The sequence below is a fragment of the Mytilus galloprovincialis genome, chromosome 1 (genome assembly GCF_965363235.1).
Source record: "Mytilus galloprovincialis chromosome 1, xbMytGall1.hap1.1, whole genome shotgun sequence".
Taxonomy (NCBI): domain Eukaryota; kingdom Metazoa; phylum Mollusca; class Bivalvia; order Mytilida; family Mytilidae; genus Mytilus; species Mytilus galloprovincialis.
In genome coordinates, this window is record NC_134838.1 from 90,489,155 (window position 1) to 90,510,150 (window position 20,996).

Sequence of the window (20,996 nt, forward strand, 5' to 3'; positions counted from 1 at the left end):
TTTGATGCGTTTCCCTCAGTTTTAGTTTGTAGCCCGGATTTATTTTTTTCTATCGATTTTTGAACAGCGGTATACTACTGTTGCCTTTATTTATTTTTCGATAGAGTTTAATTTTGCCCTGATGAATACAATCCTAAGTAAATCAAATAGGTTTCAATCAATTGCTTGTTCTAGCTATATAAAAAGTCATAGATTTTGTCTTCAAACTAAAAGAAATTAAATCTTTGTGAAGCATTATTTCTCAACTGGCTATTATTACCCGCATTTTTTTGATAATTTTGTTTTTGGAAAGCGGAGAGGGGGAATTGGAACATCATATAAAAAAAAGTAAATTTCAAATGTCTGTTATATTGAAATTAATTTTCAGAACGTTTGTTATAAAAAAAAATTTTTTTTAGGTAAAGGTTTTTGATTACAGCACTTTGTCAGTTGAACTTTCAGTATACATATATTTCTGACTAAAAATGAAAGGGTATACAGTTTTGGCTGTTAAGGATAAATGAAAAATGAATTTACCTACTAATTTTTTTTCATAATTTGCGTCCGTGTTGTCAAATATTGGTAGTTAGTAAAATCAAGGGATTATTATATATTAGGAAGTTCTTTGCATATCAAGATCTTAAGTGGAGTTAAATAAATAGGCTAACTCGGCTATTTCAAAATACAAATTTCGGTAGTTTTGTGACACTTTTCTTATCGGTGTAATCTACATTTGTAACACAGAACATGGTGCTTAACAGTTTGAAGATGATATATTAGCGCAGTTCATTTGCTACCAACAAAAAATGTGACAATTTCACTCGCCATTTGCATTGTTAATTCAATGATTTGTTTTAATGAAAAATCTGCCAAATAGTATACTTCATATATTCGTAAGACTTATATTTATCAGCATTTATCAGTATTTGTATTTAAAAATTTTGTCTTACATATTTGCATTAGGGCTTCAAAATACTTGCATTCGTACAAAACAGCTTAAATTGCCAAATTAAGTCCTTTGTATTTAGACAATTACACAATATTTCATACGTATTATAAGATATGAATCAAAGATTATAAATTTGGCTTACTTTTTTACACTACGGTTTCCAACCTCTTGTATTTGTACAAAACAGCTAAAATTGCCAAATAAAAAGGAAAATCACAAACATACTGAAATCCGAGGAATATTCAAATCATTTTTTTTATATTTAGATATGAACCAAGGTTTTCCAAAAAATAAGATGTATTTTACAAATATACAAATTTCCTTTTGGGTAAGACGTCAAAAAGTGTCAAGATTATATCTGATGTTTAGTTTTCACTAGAATTAAACTAAAAGAATTTTTCTTCTGTAAATCAAGTAAACAAATAGTTTCACATGTCATACTTCTGCCTTTATCCAATTTTTGTATGCGTTCATTCTTATAACTATTTTATTCAAAACCTTTAATGAATAGATCAAAAAGCAAGCTTATTGTTGAAGGCCATACGCAATTGTTCATTTCTTCTTCACTTTTGTTGACAGCTGTTCTCATTAACAATTATACCACTTTTTCTTATTATTATATTTACTTGACAGTTTGATTGGTTGATCACCAGTTCCTTTATTAGGAATATGGTCACTGCTGATTATGTTAAATAGTACTGATTTCATGAATATAATCCATCAACACCGAACACATAAGGTAAACGAGAGACGAAAACAACAAAAGATAGATAAAAAAGTAAAAAAAAGAAACTGAGAAAGTAATGGCAAAAACAAAATAAAAAGTGATGAATTGGTAAGCAGTACACAAAACACATAACAGAACATATATCTATATTGACATTTTTTTCCTGTAAAAGCAATCAACAAACTGCCACTTTAAAAAACCAAGTATGAACAGTTTTTCTTCTTTTTTTAAAGGATAATGCACCGTTAACCTTATGATACGGAAGTGTATTAGGGCCATTCTTTTTTTTCAAATGTTCCACTTTAATCATGAAATTGTCAACTTTAATCTTGGAATTATCAACTTAAGTCTTGGAATTTCAACTTTAATCTTGGAATTATCAACAATAAACTTGGAAATTCCAACTTAAATCATGGAATTATTTACTTTAGTCTTGAAAATGACTGACATTTTACTCTAAAGTCTTGTATATCTTCACGCAGCCTTATATATTCAATGAAAAGGGGAATAACTTCGTAATAATGGGTAAACGTCGATATGCCAAAAGTATGGGTCATAGTTTTGCAAAATAATATACATATATATGACACTAGTTTTAATGACGTCAACCCCGACCCCATTGCTAATGTTCAAATTTCAATATCAATTTTTAATAATGTATGCAGTACATAGAGAATAATACACGGCAAAATCCGTATCATACGCCGTATCTTCCCGATATACCAATATCAGCCAGAGGGCCTTTAGGCCCGAGGGATGATATTGGTCGAGGGAGATACGGCATGTGATACGGATTTTGCCATGTTTTATACGCTTTATCATATATTTCAACAGGAGAGTTGAAATATATGCTTGCTGATCCCGTGCACCTGGGTTACCTTCAGTTCTACTTTTGTCTTGTTTTTAAAGCTTTTAAAGAACTGCAAAATTACTCATCCGAAGCACCTGGGCTAACTTACAAGTTGCGTGCTGTTGTTTTAAAAATATTTTGTTTATTGTATTTTTTGTGTGTTTTGTATGGTATTTCATTGAGTTTTTTTTATAGGTGCATTTCGTTTGTCAGAAATATAAAATCTCGACGTTTGTGACGTCACATGCCATACAATGACGTCATTCAATAAATTGCGTCACGCCCGATTGACCATTCATTTGGACAAATTTTGAGGAAAAATATTTCTGAAGAAGCTTGCATAAATTAAAACGGAGTTTATGTAAAAATGACAAAAAAATTAGTTGGGATGTGATAAAGGGTGCGATAAAAGGGAAGGGGGTGATAAAGGACCATGCATTGTCTCGAAATATCAATGTTATTTGTACTCGGCTCGAAACAGGTAGACACGCTCGGTACAGCCTCGCTTTCTACCTGTTTCTAAGCCTTGAACAAATAACATTGATATTTCGAGACAATGTATGGTTATTCTATATTTATTATTCTATATGCTGAAAAGGCGGATGTGCATCGATGTTTATAATAGCAATCAATATCAAAGTAAAGCACATCAAACTGAATCGCACTGTTTGGTCTAGGTGAGAGAGTAGTGAGCCTTAAAAGGGGCAAAAGGTGCATCGATGTTTATAATAGCAATCAATATCAAAGTAAAGCACATCAAACTGAATCGCACTGTTTGGTCTAGGTGAGAGAGTAGTGAGCCTTAAAAGGGGCAAAAGATACCAGACGGACAGTCAAACTCTTAGATCGAAAATAAACTGACAACTCCATGGCTAAAAAATAAAAAAGGCAAAAGAGACAAATAATAGTACACAAAACACAACATAGTAAACCAACTCAAAACTGGGGGTGATCTCAGGTGCTCCGGAATGATAAGAAGATCCTTCTCCACAATCATGTTTGATCCGTCGTGTTGCTAATGTTATTACACATCTGGTAAATAATCAAAATTCACGATGTTCTCATTCAGAGAAAGTCGGGAAAATGGGTCTTAAACTAATAAGGACGGAAGATTAAAGTTGAAATTTCCTACTTAAAAATTGATAATTCCAAGGTTATTGCTGATATTTTCAATATTACAGTTGGAAATTCAAAGATCACAGTTGGTAGTTCCTAGTTCACTAAATCATAATAAATATTACCAATATCATAATGGGCAAATTGTTTAGACGAATCATCTTTAGTTTTCTATGTTGTGTCCTGTGTACTGTTATTTGTCTTTTTGTCTTTTATTTTTTTGCCATGACGTTGTCAGTTTATTTTCGATATATGTGTTTGACTGTCCCTCTTGTATCTTTCGCCCCACTATAACAGTGTTCAAGATCACTTCTTGCACTTTTTAGAAACTAACAAACTTAATAAAGTTGAGTCCTGATTTTCCAAATATGGATGAATGTGTATCTTCGCCATGCCAACATGGTTCCTGTCAAGATCACGGGAATGGTTATGTATGCACCTGTAGTTCAGGTTTTACTGAAAAGAACTGTCAAATTGGTAAGAAGATTTCGTGTTTTCAAATGTATGATTTCGTGTTTTTCCAAGTGAGCTTATGCCATCACTTGGCGTCCGTCGTCGTCCGTCGTCTGTCGTCGTCTGTCGTCGTAAACTATTTCAAGAATCTTCTCCTCTGAAACTACTAGGCCAAATACTTCCAAAATTTAACTGAATGTTCCTTAGGGTATATAGTTTATAAATTGTATCCGAAGTTTTGATCTATCAACAAACATGGTCGCAATTGCTAGAAATAGAATATAGGGGTCAAATGCAGTTTTTGGCTTATAACTCAAAAACCAAAGCATTTAGAGCAAATCTGACAGGGGGTTAAATTGTTTATCAGGTCAAGATCTATCTGCCCTGAAATTTTCAGATGAGTTTCTTAAGGAAAGTTCAGGACGTTTGAATATTCCTTGAGACTGGTCATCAAAGTTAGGTGGTTCATAAATCTTCCATCTAATTCTCATTTTAGATCTAGAGGACACAACATGGACAATTATTGGCAACCATCATAGATTAAGACGTAAATGTGTTCAAGCACCGAAGGGGTTGCATTAAAGTCAGCTAAATGGATATACGGCAACTGAGAGATGAAAATAACATGATATTTTCACATCCTTGACATTCAAATTTTGTGGTTTGAGCTTCGGACATGCCAAATTCATTTAGTCTCCTCTCATTGTTTTATTTTATTTAATTTTGAAATGCAAATAATGCATGTTGATTTATTTCAAGAATGATAAATTTATGGTACATTTATCGCTAACGGTTACCCTATTGAGACACTACGAATTGCTCTATTCAATTGCTATTGAAAATTTCTTCATATTGAATCATTAATTTTTGCTTAATGTACCGTCAATGTTCTTTGCAATAAGAGGTGGAGGGAATCCTAAATGTTTAACCCGAGGTATTACGCAGTAAAACAGGGAATTAAATATACTAGTTTGTGATTAGAAGCATATTTTAAGTATTCATTGTGTTCATTAAGTCAAAATGAATGTATAAAAGGTCTCAAAACTATAGCTTTAAACTATACAGTAGGTTTGTTACAAAGTCACTGTAAGTGATTAACTTGTTTGGTAAGTAATTGTAAGGTTTCATATTTTCCGATATTCAAATCCATAAATATGTAATGGTTGCCTAAAGGTCAGTTGTATGCACATAAATTGTAATGTAATCTGACGGTTTTGTGCTTCATTTTACATATAAACATTGTAAGGTGTTTTATTTTGACAAGTCTGCGACGTTTTGCACTGTTGGTGAAATTTATGAAGTATAAACGAATCAAAAGAAACAGACTGTCAAAAGAGAACCGTCTACCAGTATGTGGTTTTGCAGAAAATAAAAATACAGAATACGATTAATTGTTAACCAGTTAGTCCTTGGTGTATCTCAATACATATATACAGTCCCCTTGAAAATATCAAACATACCATGAAAAACTATAATAGATACTGTTTGGACCACACAGTAAATCAAAAACAAAGTCAAGTATGCGTATCAGATCAGTTCTTTAATTACGTTGTATACGATACGATTCTCTGCAAATACATAAATTATAAATCATAAATAACAGTGAAACTAAATTCCGTTAATCATAAAAATAATATACAGTGCATCAATTACTTCTCAATCATATAATAAAATATTAAGAAACATGTTTTCTGATAAAAGTACAAAGAATGCACAAATGATTAAATCAATATATTTCATTTACGGAACATTGTTTCAATTCTTGCTAAAGAAATGAATGAAAAAGTCGGATTAAATATATGCTTACCGATTATGCTCTCTTATAAAAATCATCTTGTGTGTCCAAATAAAATCCAAATAATAAACTGCCATAAACAAATTGAAATAACAATCATAGGAAAGCATAACGTCATAAAGACGGACGGCAAATACGGCAAATATATTTAGCGACGTAAACGTCAATAATTACATAAAAAAAATAGCTTTTACAAAAAGCTTACCTATAAATTAAATAGACTAGTGGCAGCCAAGTGACAAAGTATACACTATTAGTGCTTATATATAAATGTATCTTCTACCAACTATTCAAAATAAGAATAAGAATAATTATATAATTCTTACAGATACTAAAACAAAATAGTGATACAAAACAGTAATATTGTCTTTTATACATCTGATTTCATCGTTTATATATGCTTTAATCCTGCTTTGAAAACGAACAAATCACCAATATGTTCACAAAACATGCTTCAAACTAAATAAACCATATTATATGAAGTATAAAAACATTTGTTACACTCCGATTTTATTTGCACTTATTTATTTTCCTATACATTAGTGCATTCATTACTTGGGTTTTTCTCTCATTTAAAGGTATTGATGAGTGTGTTTCATCTCCGTGTGACCATGGGATATGTCAGGACCAAAAAAATGGATATATGATTAATTTTGTTTACGTACTGGTTCCCAGTAAATCTCTATGTCTCTATATTGCATATCATAGAGACATAACTTGGGAATGTTACCAGTTAATATACATATGCTTATTGTTTATATTGAAATCTGTGGTTATCTTACTGCCAAGGTATGGGTAGTTAAGAAATTCAGTGTTAGTTTAAACTCTTAGAAATTCAGGGCATATACACGTTAAAAATATGCTGCACAGCCCTATATTTTGACTTTTGAAATAAAAGTAGTGCATATGAACTTTCGATTCTAGGATATAATATTTTTCAAAGCTTCATAGTTAATTGGTACAGTTTAAGCCGTAAAAGGAGTTGCTATTGGAAATTGCATTATCGATATTTACAGAAATGCAACCTTGACCAACTATGCTAAATTAAATATAGAAAATATACGATACAGCTGAAATACATTTAGTCGGGTATCGATATATTCCTTTACCAAATCTTTAAGATACTTCGTACTTTATTAGGTTTTTGTTTACTTTTTTATTCGAGCGTAACTGATGAGTCGTTTGTAGACGAAACGCGCGTCTGGCGTAGGTGCAAAATTTCAACCCTGGTTTCATAATAAGTTTACTTGCATTTTTTTTAAATTCTAGAAACATTTGTTTTTTTATTAAGGTAATGGCTTCAACTAGTAAGTTGTTTGCAATTGAAAATATTTTTTTTAGTTTTTGTTTAACAGATGATATCTAACTTTTTCTTAAGACTTAACAATACAAAAATGATTTTATTTTTGTACTACAATCAGCTCATTTCAATTTCATATACTTGAATGTAGACATACATTATTGGCATTTATAATCAGATCTACCAAAATAAGGTTTCGACGGGGTCAATACTAGCCCTCTGAGTATGAGACACTTAGTAATGCTAATTCCATTTTGGCTTGACTCTATTCTACATTATGATAAAATACCAACAAAAATGCAAATTTATCATAAGATTTGGAGATACCTTAAATCTAAATCGTGCTGTAGAAAGAAAACATGGAACTGATAATAAAAGACAGAGGTGATAATCGATAGAATAAATAAAAGTAAAAAAATGTTATAAAGTAGAAGGAAAATGTGAAATTGAAGGAAAGTGTCATTTTAATTAACATAGCATTAGGAGTGTATTATTATAAGCATGCACAGAATTATGCGAGTAATCTCGTTCAACTTAATAATCTGTTTGGATTTCGTGTGTATTCGTATTATGGTCGATTTTTTTTAGACATGCTCACTGCTAGATATTTTTTAGCTATTATTTAATTGACTGCACACATATAACACGAATAAAACAAACTGTCATTAAGCATAAGACTACTGAACCGGTTTTCAAAAAAATCACACAATATATGAAAAACATTCCAGTCTTCCTGAAAAAATTGATAAACTATCCCTTCGATACCCATTAAATAATGTTTTTTCACTGACTATTCACGAAGTCTTTAAATTGAAGTCCTTAGCAGTGAACTGATGACAGAAACCTGTTGGTCAGTGGTTGTCGTTTGGTGGTGTGGTTCATATTTTTCCTTTATAGTTTGCTGTTTGGTTTGAGCCGAGGCTACGGGTTAAAGAGGTACTTTGACATGTTTCTGTTAACTTTTTATACATTGCTTCTTGCATGTCTCATTGGAACTCATATCACATCGTTTTATTTATGTAGAACCAAAAACAAAAGAGAGAAGAGTACATGATATGAGGGATATACACATACGCAGCCAAGTACGGTCGAAAGTTGACTTTAAATCAGATGACGGATAGTTCACGCTATCTAAAAGTTAAAGAATTATTGCAAGGAACTATTTTAGTAAATCCCGGTCATTCTTAGTATAAATACATTCCTGTCTGGCGTACTAAATTATAATCCTGGTACCTTTGATAACTATTTACACCACTGGGTCGATGCCATTGCTGGTGGACGTTTCGTCCCCGAAGGTATCACCAGCCCAGTAGTCAACATTTCGGTGTTGACATGAATATCAATAATGTGGTCTTTTTTGTAAATTTCCTGTTTACAAAACATTGAATTTTACGAAAAACTAAGGATTTTCTTATCCCAGGCATAGATTACCTTAGCCGTATTTGGCACAACTTTTTGGAATTTTGGATCCTCAATGCTCTTCAACTTTGTACTTGTTCGGCTTTATAGATATTTTGATATGAGCGTCACTGATGAGTCTTATGTAGACGAAACGCGCGTCTGGCATACTAAATTATAATCCTGGTACCTTTGATAACTAATTACCATAATTCGTTCTTGTTCTTTATATGTCTTACATTTTACAACAGCACGTTAAGAAAACAACCATTATTATTCAATCCCCATATTGCAGGTATTTTTGCCGTACTGACAATATTAAATCTATATATTTTTAATATTAGATGTCAGTGTTTTTATATTTACATAAATTAGAATACAATTTGCATTTATGCAGAATTTAGGGAATCTTTACTATTTACAGACTTGGATGAATGCATGTCTACTCCATGTAAACACGGTTCCTGTAAAGATCAGGTGAATGGTTATACGTGCACTTGTTTTGCCGGATTTACTGGATTAAATTGTGAAATTGGTAAGATATGGTATTTTACTTTGGAAAAGTATATAAAAAAATCATTATATAAGAATTACTTAAACCTCAAAATTTTCAATTCATTGAGAGGATTTAAAGCGTGATATATTGACGCTTATCAACTATTGAAGAACTTATGATTAAGTTAAAATTTAAAATATGTTTTAAATATATAGAGCATACATGTCTAAATCAAGTGAGAAATATACATCATTTCACGTTTTAGATATAAATGAATGCAGTTCATCTCCTTGTCACCAAGGTACTTGCCAGGATAATATTAATGGGTATTCCTGCATATGTAATCCTGGATACACGGGCACTGACTGTGAGCTCGGTAAGTAATTGCTGGCGTAGAATTTCATATTGACCTTTATCTAAGTTATATATGTCAACATCAATTTACAACTAAACTACATACTTCAACAAGTACGGATTTCTGGATATTGGTACTGATAAATAACATCCTCCAGACGTTAATTGTAAGGATATATAGAAAGCTTCATTCTTTCCGATATCTTCTATAGTTGCTTACAGGAGTTCAATTTCCATTCTCATACTCATTTCTGTTTAAGCAAAACACACAACAAATTGAAGAACAGTTGTCTCCGAGTTGCCAACTCATACAATAAAGGAAATTCTTTCTTTTACAACAAAACTGCCTTAATTTTCTATAAATGAAATGAAAATAACATTTAACAAATACAAAGGTTATAGATATCTAAATCAAGTTAGAAATATATAACATTTCACGTTTTAGATATAAATGAATGCAGTTCATCTCCTTGTCACCAGGGTACTTGCCAGGATAATATTAATGGCTATTCCTGCACATGTAATCCTGGATACACGGGCACTGACTGTGATCTCGGTAAGTAATTGATTTCGTAGAATTGAAGAACTTATACAATAAAGGAAGTTCTTTCTTTTATAATCAAACTACGATAATTTTCTATCATTGAAATAAAAATAACGTTGAACAAATACAAAGATCATTGATGTCTAAATCAGGTTAAAAATATATAACATTTCACGTTTTAGATATAAATGAATGCAGTTCATCTCCTTGTCACCAGGGTACTTGCCAGGATAGTATCAATGGATATTACTGCACATGTAATCCTGGATACACGGGCACTGACTGTCAGCACGGTAAGTTATTGCTCTTCTAGAATTTTAATTAGACCTTCATCTAAGTTATATGTGTCAATTTTTATTTCCAGCTAAACGACTTAATATATAAAATGCAGATTTCTGCATATTGGTTTTGTAAAATATCAGCTTCGAAGCAAAAAATGAAGTTTTTAGTGATCGCAGTGAACAAATTTACTAATTGTGTCAAACGGCTAGTATCAAACAATGTCAATGATATGACCATTTGTATTTTTTTTACAAAGGAATGGTAGGATCATTATATTGAAGGAAAAAAATCAACTCAAAGTTGAAAATTCCGTGTCATTATTGATAAGGCCGGGACATTTGAAGTGAAAAAGCCGTGGTATGCCATTAAACGAAGAGCTGTATATAGTAGTTAGCGCTACTGTGCTGGTATTAAATAAAAGTACATCAGTTTCTGTAAATTAATTATTAATGAGATGTTAGAATTATTTCAAGATCTCTCTACCCATGCCATATATAGTTTTAGTCACATTGACATTAGAAATTTTTGTTTTTAAAGCTTTTCAACTTCGTTATTTATTTGCCCTTCCAAATGTTTTGATTCATTTGATTTCATCATTGTGTGTGTGTGTAACCTGATTTTTTTTTTTTTTGATCTTCTAACTGAACTATTGGATTGGAACATCGGTATACTACTGTTGCCTTGATGTATTCAAGGTTTGTTGCAGGTCTGTTATTCTCCATAATGGTAAAAATAGCAGGGATTAGGTCATCATAGATGGTGTCTCTTTTGATGACTTTTTTTTACAAAAACTAGAATTTCAGATCAAAGGGAAATACGCCTCAAATTCTTCATTATTAGTGATTGAGATGAAGTCCACACTTTTTAAAGCGATAACAAAAAATATATATTGGGTGCAATGTAGGGGACCACACTGAGTGACATAAATTCAACACGTAGCGTCTATAAAAGATTCATTCGTGACGCACGGATAAAAGGTCAAAAAGCCAAATACAGTTCGACACTAGGAGCATCGAGGACCCAATATTCCAAAAATTTAGAGGATTTGATTTTATAAAAACAATTAAAACACTACAATATGATTTGTTAGACAAAGACATCAATAAATATATTAGGACAATAAATTGAACAGACATGAAAATCTTAATAGGTATCCCTTTTGATAATATTGACCTAACTTTTCTTTCTTAATCAACTCAAAAAAGATTGATCAAAGACAGAGAATACAAAAGATCAGAATGTACATTTTTTGACTTTTTATCACTTCAAAAATATATTCGATATTAGATTTAAAGAATGCACTTGTTTGAATGTTTAATTAAAAATGTCGATGTCGTTATAATTAATCCAAAAAAAATGACGAAAGGTCTGTATATGTTCGTCTAAAATTTATAGCTGTAAAATGGTTTATTTATGTACAATTTCGTGACAAATTAACTGTTCGTTTTTAACTTGTTGGAAATAGTACAAGTGTAAGGTTGATTATGTTTCGATAATCAAACACATAAATCGTAATAAGGTGTTAAACGTTCACAAAAATCGTAAATGGGTGTGAAATGGTCACATAAATTGTACAATAGCTGACGGTTTTTTTGTGCAAAGATTTACATATTAACATTGTAAGGTACTTTATTTCGACAAATCTACGACGTTCGAACAGTTGTTAAAATACACAAGACCATTAATGTTAATATAACATCACAGTACACAAATTGCACATGATATCTAAATTGCACACATTTAGCAAAAAAACGCAGCGAAAACCTAATAAGTTTTCTTAGAGACTGAAAAATTTTAATGTGAATAATTTGACGTTATGCACGTCCTTCGTCATACCAATATTAATAATAAATATCACCTGTTACCTATTACCTAATCTTTGCGTTCCGCATCTGTCAGACGCATCACCAAACAGTGTTTTGGGGATTTTCTAAATTTACAGTTCATAACCACACATAAGCTTGACACTACTTAATTCAACCATTGTCACACTGTTTCCTATTGTAGTATTTAAATCAACAAGACTTTATAATATGACAATAAGAATACTAAAATTCCAGACCTAAAATGAGTCGTAGGTACAGATTCCAGTTTGTTAGCCGGCATGACGTAAACACGCAAATAAAAGTATTCAAATTTATGTATAACTAATATATGACAATGATGTTGATTAAAATTACACATTTCCAGGCTCTTATGTTTTCCAATTAATTATACAGAGACATATATATCTCTGATTACTATTACCAGGTTCAAACAGAAAAAAATTGAAATCAGAGAAAAACGTGCATCTTATAAACAGCATGACTTTATCAGAAGACAATACCAATACTAAAAATCTAGGCTCAAAATAAAATTGAGTTATACATAATTAAACACTAAAATCAGTCACGGATCCGAGGGTGTGTTCTAGTAGTAATTAGTGATATATCTTCATATTAAAACAGAATGGAAACTTGTTTTTGAATCATTTATAAACTTGGATGAAAAAGCTGTCAACCATCACTTAAGATTAACAGACTGTCATACATAATTCGTACGTCTACAAGGTTTGGGTAGCAGAATAAAGATGTTTTAAGAGCTATTGAAATTTAATTTGGTACCTCCTAGTATATTCCAATATATATGTGCAGAGACGACTTAAAATCTCTTATTTGTAGACTCGAATGAAATGCCAAACTGTGAGTTTCTTCCCTTTAATGATTTAACTTTGGTGAAAATGGGACTCATGTTTTGTGTCAATATCTAACTTTGATTCCATCCCATTGGTGAGCATCTGCAAGACATACAACTAGTCTGGTACCTTTCGTTCCACATTTTAAAACATTACTTTGTAGATGATATACACAATGATATTGTGTTTTGGTCATCTCTATTCGCTTTAATGCCACTTGGAATTAAATCAAATCTGCTGTTTATTTAGACGTAAAATTGCATAAGCCTAAAGAAAATGTTTTGACAGACATTTCCATAGTTATGAAGTCTTAGTTATTTAATAAGTTATACCAACTCTGAAGTTCTGTAAACATTTCAATAATTATATAAAAGCCCAAAATAATTTTTACAGATATTGATGAGTGCAGTTCTAATCCGTGTGACCATGGGATATGTCAGGACCAAATAAATGGATATAGGTGTACTTGTACGAAAGGATACACGGGAGACAACTGTGAAACAGGTAATTGGTATAGCTTAAAAAGTTAAGGTGCCAACAATAATTACAACTGTTTATCCTTAATTCCCTTTTTCTGGACATGCTTAGCACGGACATCTTCAACTGAGGGTAAAATAAAAGGTTGTATGAATACTGACCTAAATGGGCTTCAATTATTGTCTAGCTAGATGAAATAAAAAATAGCGATGATTACGGGCTTATTTTTTAAAACGTTGAACCAAATTGTCTGCTAATAGAGATATTGACGAGTGTGGTTTTAATCCGTGTGACCATGGGATATGTCAGAACCAAATAAATGGATATAGCTGTACTTGTTCAACTGTCAGACAGGTATTTTGTCTGTCTTTTTACAAAGTGTGATGCTTATAATATTTTTAAATAGAAAGTTAGTCGTAAAACGAACGTATGATATTTCCAAAATTTTTAATCGCAGAAATTTAAACATTTTGCTTCAAACTAAACAAACCAAGACAAAAATTAGAAAATATTAAGTATAAAAAAAACATATAAGTTAAAGCAACTCTGATTTTGTTTGTACCGATTTATTTTCCTATACACGATTTTTTTTCTCGCATGCGGTTCATCTCCGTGTGACCATGGGATATGTCTGGACCAAACAAATGGATATAGATGTGTACTTGCTCAAAAGGATACACAGGAGACTTTGAGAAAGGTATTGTTTATGGCTCTTCACAAAGAATTATTTACCAACGTCGTCGCATTGTTAATCTCTAAAAACAAAACAAGATGATTAATAAAATCTTCTTTTACATATTTGTTTAACCATATTTGCATCATTTTTATGATAAAGGATTCCAAAAAAAATATTCACAGGGGAATTCATGTTGTAATATGTCTTTTTAAAAGCTGTACAGACAACGCCAACCTCAACAAAAACATCTTTGACTGTAACTACAACTCGAGCAGTAAATACTATGGCAAGCCAACTTTCCTCTGCAGCTCAAACAACTTTCAGCAAAAACACTCATTCATCAACGACTCTTAAAATAATGCAAACAAGTATAGTATCGTTATATTCAACAAATTACGAAAATGGTAAGTACCGGTATATTTTCATACAATGGTTTGATTGAATCTGTCCCCATATTTGTTTTGTTGAAACGTTTATATTGTTATTCATGTGATCCTTTTTATCTCACACTATCCAATTTTGATAATGCCGTTGAAGACATGTGTCACCATTGTTCTTATATGTCAATGTTGTAAGGACGCTATTGTTCTAATATGTATATCTAAAATGTTTTATTGGTCATCATATAAGTTCATTCATTTCCATTGTTGTTTCATCATATTCATAATGACGTTTGACTGAGACTAACGACAGTTCAAATACATGGCACTGCACAATATAAAACACGGCATTGTACAATATAAAATGCTAGTCACTGCTCAATATCAAATACACGGCATTGTACAATATCAAATGCACGTCACTGCGTCACTGCTCAATATCAAATACACGGTAGTACAATATATAAAAAAAACAAGGCCCTATACAATATCAAAAAATGTTATTGCACACAAACACACGGCACTGCACGAAAGCTTCACCTAATATGTAGTTATAATTTACCGCAAGCTGGAAATATATACCCTAAGAACATGTACTTGTATTTTATTTACTGCATGCTTAAATGACTTAGAATGAAATTCAAAACAGTGTGGCTGTGGCCATTGATTGACACATTAAATTCATCCATTGACTGGGACAATTTACATGAACGTTTGTCTGTAACGACCACTGTTCACGACGTACCTACGATAGACATTTAAACTATGGGGTCACCAAAGGTTTCTTAGCGCTATTAATTATAAAATAAGTCAAAAAATTAATCAGGAATAACCTTTATGTTTTGATTTATATAATTGATATAAATCAAAACATCGTGTTATTTCTGATTAGTTTTTCGAATTACTTTATTAAGGTGTTGAGAACCTTTGGCGACCCCATAGTTTAAGTGTCTTTAAAAAGTACATAGTGAGCAGTGGTCGTTACATACAAACGTTCACCTAAATTGTCCCAGTCAATGAATGAATTTAATGTGTCAATCAATGGCCACAGCCACACTGTTTTGAATTTCATTCTATTTCACATACGCTTTGAAGCTGTTACAATATTTGCAGGTAAGTTAATTTCATTATTTCTAGAAGTCATATTTACATTTTTCTTAATGAATTTCATTCAGTTCAATTTATGTGGATCAATATATTTGATAGTTTTTAATCCTTAAAATTTATGATACAGTTTGATATGACATTTTCATACTTTATCGTATTCGCTAGAAAGAGTGAGGAGGGTATTTGATCGTAATCCTTGGCTAGCAAAGATGGTACGTTAAACATAATTCTCTATCAAAATCAAATGAATTACAGTAATGGCACAAATTCACAATCGGCTAGTTGCCAATAAGTTAAAATTGGTTTAAACTACTTTTAAAATTAACATGCCTCAAATGTGGTTATACAATAATGTATTAATTGCAACGAATAATTCAAAACTAAATCGGCTTTTTAAATAATTTTTGAATCTTTTCAATTTCGATTTACCAGAAACTAAACATAGAATATATGCCGAAGTCCTAACTTCTGCCTAATGGTGTTGCTTCTGTGTGCATTTCAAAATAAGAAGTATCCTTCGTGCTGTCTCCTTCACGGGTGTCATTCGGTTTAACGAGAGAAATGGTCGTGAAAGAATATCTAACTGCGGTCAAGTATTGAGAGACGATCGTGAAAGTTCTGGTAACGGATCGTGAAAGACTTTTAATGTAAATTCTAGTTCAGAATCTTTGAAAAAAATCGTTAAATTTTTAAAACGCGGAACAAATCCGAACAAAAAAATATGTCTGTCAAAATGGTTTAACTTCCTCAACATAACTGTGAAATAAGATAAAGAAAATTTGCAGTACTTTATGAAAAAACACAAAAGGCGCAATGCATGTCTAAGAAATTAATTTCAAATAACACGCTTTTTGTACCTATAATGGTCATATTTCAGTTTATCATGATATATTTGAAATTTAATCTTTGGTGTATCTGATTGTACAGTAAAATTAAAGTATGTTCTTTCCTTATAAGCATTAACTTGTATATGAAAACTTTGAATTTGTTGAATTTCCATCAAACTTGATCGTGAAAGATCAGGCAACGCATTATTTTTATCGTGAAAGATAATGCGTGACCAGACATAATACTAATAAACAGAAATCAGTATTTATTTTACCATTTGATAAACCTGCAACTGCTTGAAGCCTGTAACTTTTTTGATAAGGATGAACATTAAAGCTATTGGTTTTTTTAATTCCACACTTTACCTCGAAATTTTATTAAAACAACAGCTAAAAACATGTCTAAATAAGTGTGGAAGATTCAGCTCTGAGAATCGGTCTAGTGCAATTCAGAAAGACCGACACTATTTAGCCAATAATATGGATATGCAACGTTTAAACCAAAATGATATCCATCAAACAAAAAATTACAGCAAAACAGCATCTTTCATGAGTAATTTGAGATTGAATGATAACCAACATACTTTCTTAAGTTCTTTTTACACAACGCAGATGTGGATTGATTTAACTATATACTACAGACTATAGAATACCAGATCGCAAATGCTGTAATGTCTCGTTTTCTTTTCATATGATAGTATTGTAAGGCATTGGAAGTACTTGTTATGATATTATAAATTCAGAAAAAGGAAATATTATTCTTTTAAACATAACGGTTGTGTTCTTACGCATAGTAACTTGGCTCGCACGAGCAAGTAAAACATTTTTTTAATCAAAGATATGGCATTAATTTACTATTTTTATGTATGGATTTCACAGGCCAAAGTTTCATTTTTTTACTAAATATAAAGGGGGGAAGCATTTCATCAGCTATGATATGAATTTCTAGTTCATGTTTGTATATAGGTTCAAGATGATGTTGACAATTATCAAGGATAACAAATTTTTAATGTGTAAAACACTGGAAGTGAAATGAATTTTTCATTTGTTTACATTTTTTGTTGTACAAGTGTTACGGCAGGGAATGTATGTAATTACTCATGGCTTACCTTCTACATGCTATATATCATGTAATTCCCGTATTAAGGATCATTTCTTGTAACCAAATATTCATATTTAAATGTCTAATATGCCTGATATACATAGGAAAATACTTCAATCGAATTGTTTATTTACGGAGACTTTGTCGTCTGCCATTTTGTGGGGACCGAAACATGTGTTTTGATATCTTTAAATACCAATTCGTCCCCTGGACATTTGATCTAATATTGTATTTTTAATACCACAGATAAGATTTTTAATAAGTATACCCTGCCGGACACAAATATATTGTAAATATTTAGATGGTTGAAATGAACTATGTTGTATGTTATTTACGTATTATGTAATTACGCAGATCGTCTGCTAAATCAATGCGCGCGCAGTGGTGTCCGATTGTTTATTTCAAGCTTCTTTGTCGATATTTCAGATGCTATAGCTTTGTTTTGATATTTTATGTATAAGGACAATGTTCGGACAACTTAAGATGATATGTATATCATGTTTTTCATTATCTGAAATTTTTATAGTTCCGGCTTCCCGGAAAAGACAAGTTTCCATTGGATTAGTATGTCACGTGACAATTACAATTTAGTATATAAACGCGCGAGCACTCAGCAATGGCAGATAGCCCAAAGTTTTGCTGGCGGCAAGTTCAAACCTTGAAAAACAAATAAAGCAACAATAACCTTTAGGTGAGAATAAGGATAACATAATGAAGTTTAATGATATGTAATTAGCCGTCTTTTGTACAGTAAGCTATCTCCCACCACGTCGGACACCACAAATATGTATTTAAGGATTTATGATTCAGTACACTTGAACGCAACTGTTTATTTATATAGTTTTACGATGTTATAATGTTACATACTTTTAACAGTGAAGAAATAAAAACTGTTAACATTGGAAAGATAACTTTATTTTATTGAACTTGGACACATACAAAAAGCACATGAATTTACACTGATGAAAACAATAGATGTTGGAGGACTCTCGTTCAAACATAAAAACTATGGAAAGCCGTTAGGAACAAAATTAGCTCAGTAACACTCGAATACAAGGGATTGCTCAATACATACATATTAAACATTCCGAAGACCATACCTGACAAGTAATTTGGGAAGTTTAATACAAATGTAGAGTTGCTACATGAGTCACACACTGTATTTAAGTGTTATTAAAGTAAACTACCGAGTATAGGACAGGATGCTCTCGGGTGGCTTACAGTATATTTGTTGAACGTCTATAATATCAAGGGTTTTCCTTCAAGTGTCAAATGCGCTTAAGATTGTCAATGGTTCATAAAAAGAGTTCAAGGTTAGATGCCATACAGATCTCTACAAATATCCCGTACACCAAATAAATGTGTTCTGATCCTTACAGTGCCTTAAAAACTAACAAATGTAAAAGTTATGCTTGGCCAATTAATTCGGAACATAAGGTCAAAAGTATATGAACCCTGACCGACAGCCAGACATAGACATCTTACTATCATTCAATATATCAAATACAATTGACGTCATCATGGTCATATATGAAACATGCAGACAGACATATACACCATACACGAATTACCTTGGCGCTATAGCATACAGGTATTTATCTAAAAGACTAAACAACATAAAACAAACATTGCCGAATGATGCATGATAATGAGTTCGATGTTATTTAAAACCTTGCAGAAGTCGAAAATCTACACCTTACAATCATAACAACAGACAGTGATCCTTTTTGAATTTTCCTCGGAGTTCAGTATTTTTGTGATTTTACTTATCCTAAAGCTTAACGAATCCGCGATACGGACTTGACCACAACAATGAATCTTCATCCATGAAATGAGGCAAATTCGGGGTCAGCTGAATCCTGTCTGACGGACATGTAGTTTATAGGATACAATATACAAAATGTGGGTATCCTTTAACTCGTGATTAGTGAGTACTTCACATGACAATAAAAAGCTTCATTCTACAACCATCATCATTTTCTGAAAATATCAATACTTTGAAATGCTTAAACCTATTGAGGATGTTGACCTATCTAGCTTTTCTCAATACCAATAACAAATATTAATTATGATATAATTGAAGAATAATTTGAACGTTTTCGTAGCATCAGATCTTTCACGATCCTTTTCACGATCTTCAAAAATGCGGTACGTGATCTTTCACGATCCAAAAAATCAATTTTTGTGTAAATAGTTCTTTATTTACCAAGTTTCAGATTATGTTTACAAAATAACTATGAGAACTATTTGATTAATTCAAATAGAATGCCCTTATTCGGATAAAAGTAGTTTTTCTAGTCGAACTTGTGAAAAAAAATCATGTTTGTTTACATTTTGTATATCACTGAAATGTCGAGAAGCAATCTGCCTTTTGTTGTTTTGTAATAACTATGTACTTTTAAAACTGGATATTCTCACATACTGATCATAAAATTGAATCATTTTGACAGACAGTTTTATTTTGTCGTTAATTTGTCTGTGTAATTAATTAAATTAGAAAATTTATTGACCTTTCATATGTCTTCTCGATTTTATGTCTTTCACGATCCGTTACCAGAACCATAGCCAGAACTTTCACGATCGTCTCTCAATACTTGACCGCCGTTAGATATTCCTTCACGATCATTTCTCTCGTTAAACCGAATGACACCAGTGTTCTTTGGTTCGGTATTTCGGTAAGTGTCCTATTTGATCAATTTTTATTTTCCTCGGGGTTTTTTCCCAAAGTAAAATCTGCACGTAAAGACATAACAAATTTAAAGTTTTGTTGGCGACAACAATAGGTCAATACTCGGAATACCTAAGTAGTATTCAAAACTTATAAATCGAAGTGAAAATGAAAAAGTCATGCCAAAACACGAAAAATGAAGAAAAGATATGTGTCACTCGTACAAAATCATTGACAAGTCTCATTCGGTCAGCATGATCAATGAAGTCAACTGTTTTGCAATAAACTTGTTTTGTTTCGATCCTATCCTTATCATTCATAACAATATTTAAGTCAGCCTATGATGTACATGTATGAGTGTTGCCTTAGCTGTATTTTGAAAAACTTAAGGCAATGTTTGGTCTCTATTACTTTTCAACTTAGTACTTTATTTGGCTTTTAAATATTCATTTTTTTTATCGTCACCGATTAGCCTTTGACGTACAAAATTTCAATTCTGCTATCTATGATGAGTTTAAAAGCCTTTATTTCAAGTTCAATGGGATATTTATGTTCAACATAGTCAACAAAACTTTGATATTTTTGACATATATATATAGCTTTTCAACGGTTTCGGTACTTATACATCTTCGGATTTTGAATATTTGGTTTTGAGCGTTCCTGATGAAGGTAAATCCAGACTGAAAGCGCTTTGGACGCAAGAAATTACTAAATGTGTTGTTTTAAATTTTTTTAATTATTTTAAAAGTTGATGGACGTTTTCTATATAGAGGAACGTGAAGTTAAAGGACAATTCTTGCTTCGTTTCATTCTTTCCTCGAAGTTAATTTATGAATTCTACC

General features: G+C 31.6%; 1 protein-coding gene across 1 annotated transcript in view; it reads left to right on the plus strand.

Annotated features, from left to right (window-relative positions):
• LOC143062612 (uncharacterized) overlaps positions 1–13,778 on the plus strand; it is a 31,806-nt gene extending 18,028 nt beyond the window's left edge. The window contains exons 6-11 of the mRNA XM_076234315.1: positions 8,992–9,102; positions 9,329–9,439; positions 9,863–9,973; positions 10,144–10,254; positions 13,311–13,421; positions 13,657–13,778. Of these exons, the coding sequence (XP_076090430.1) occupies positions 8,992–9,102; positions 9,329–9,439; positions 9,863–9,973; positions 10,144–10,254; positions 13,311–13,421; positions 13,657–13,778 (677 nt within the window). The remainder of the gene's footprint in view (positions 1–8,991; positions 9,103–9,328; positions 9,440–9,862; positions 9,974–10,143; positions 10,255–13,310; positions 13,422–13,656) is intronic.
• Positions 13,779–20,996: the final 7,218 nt, after the last annotated feature.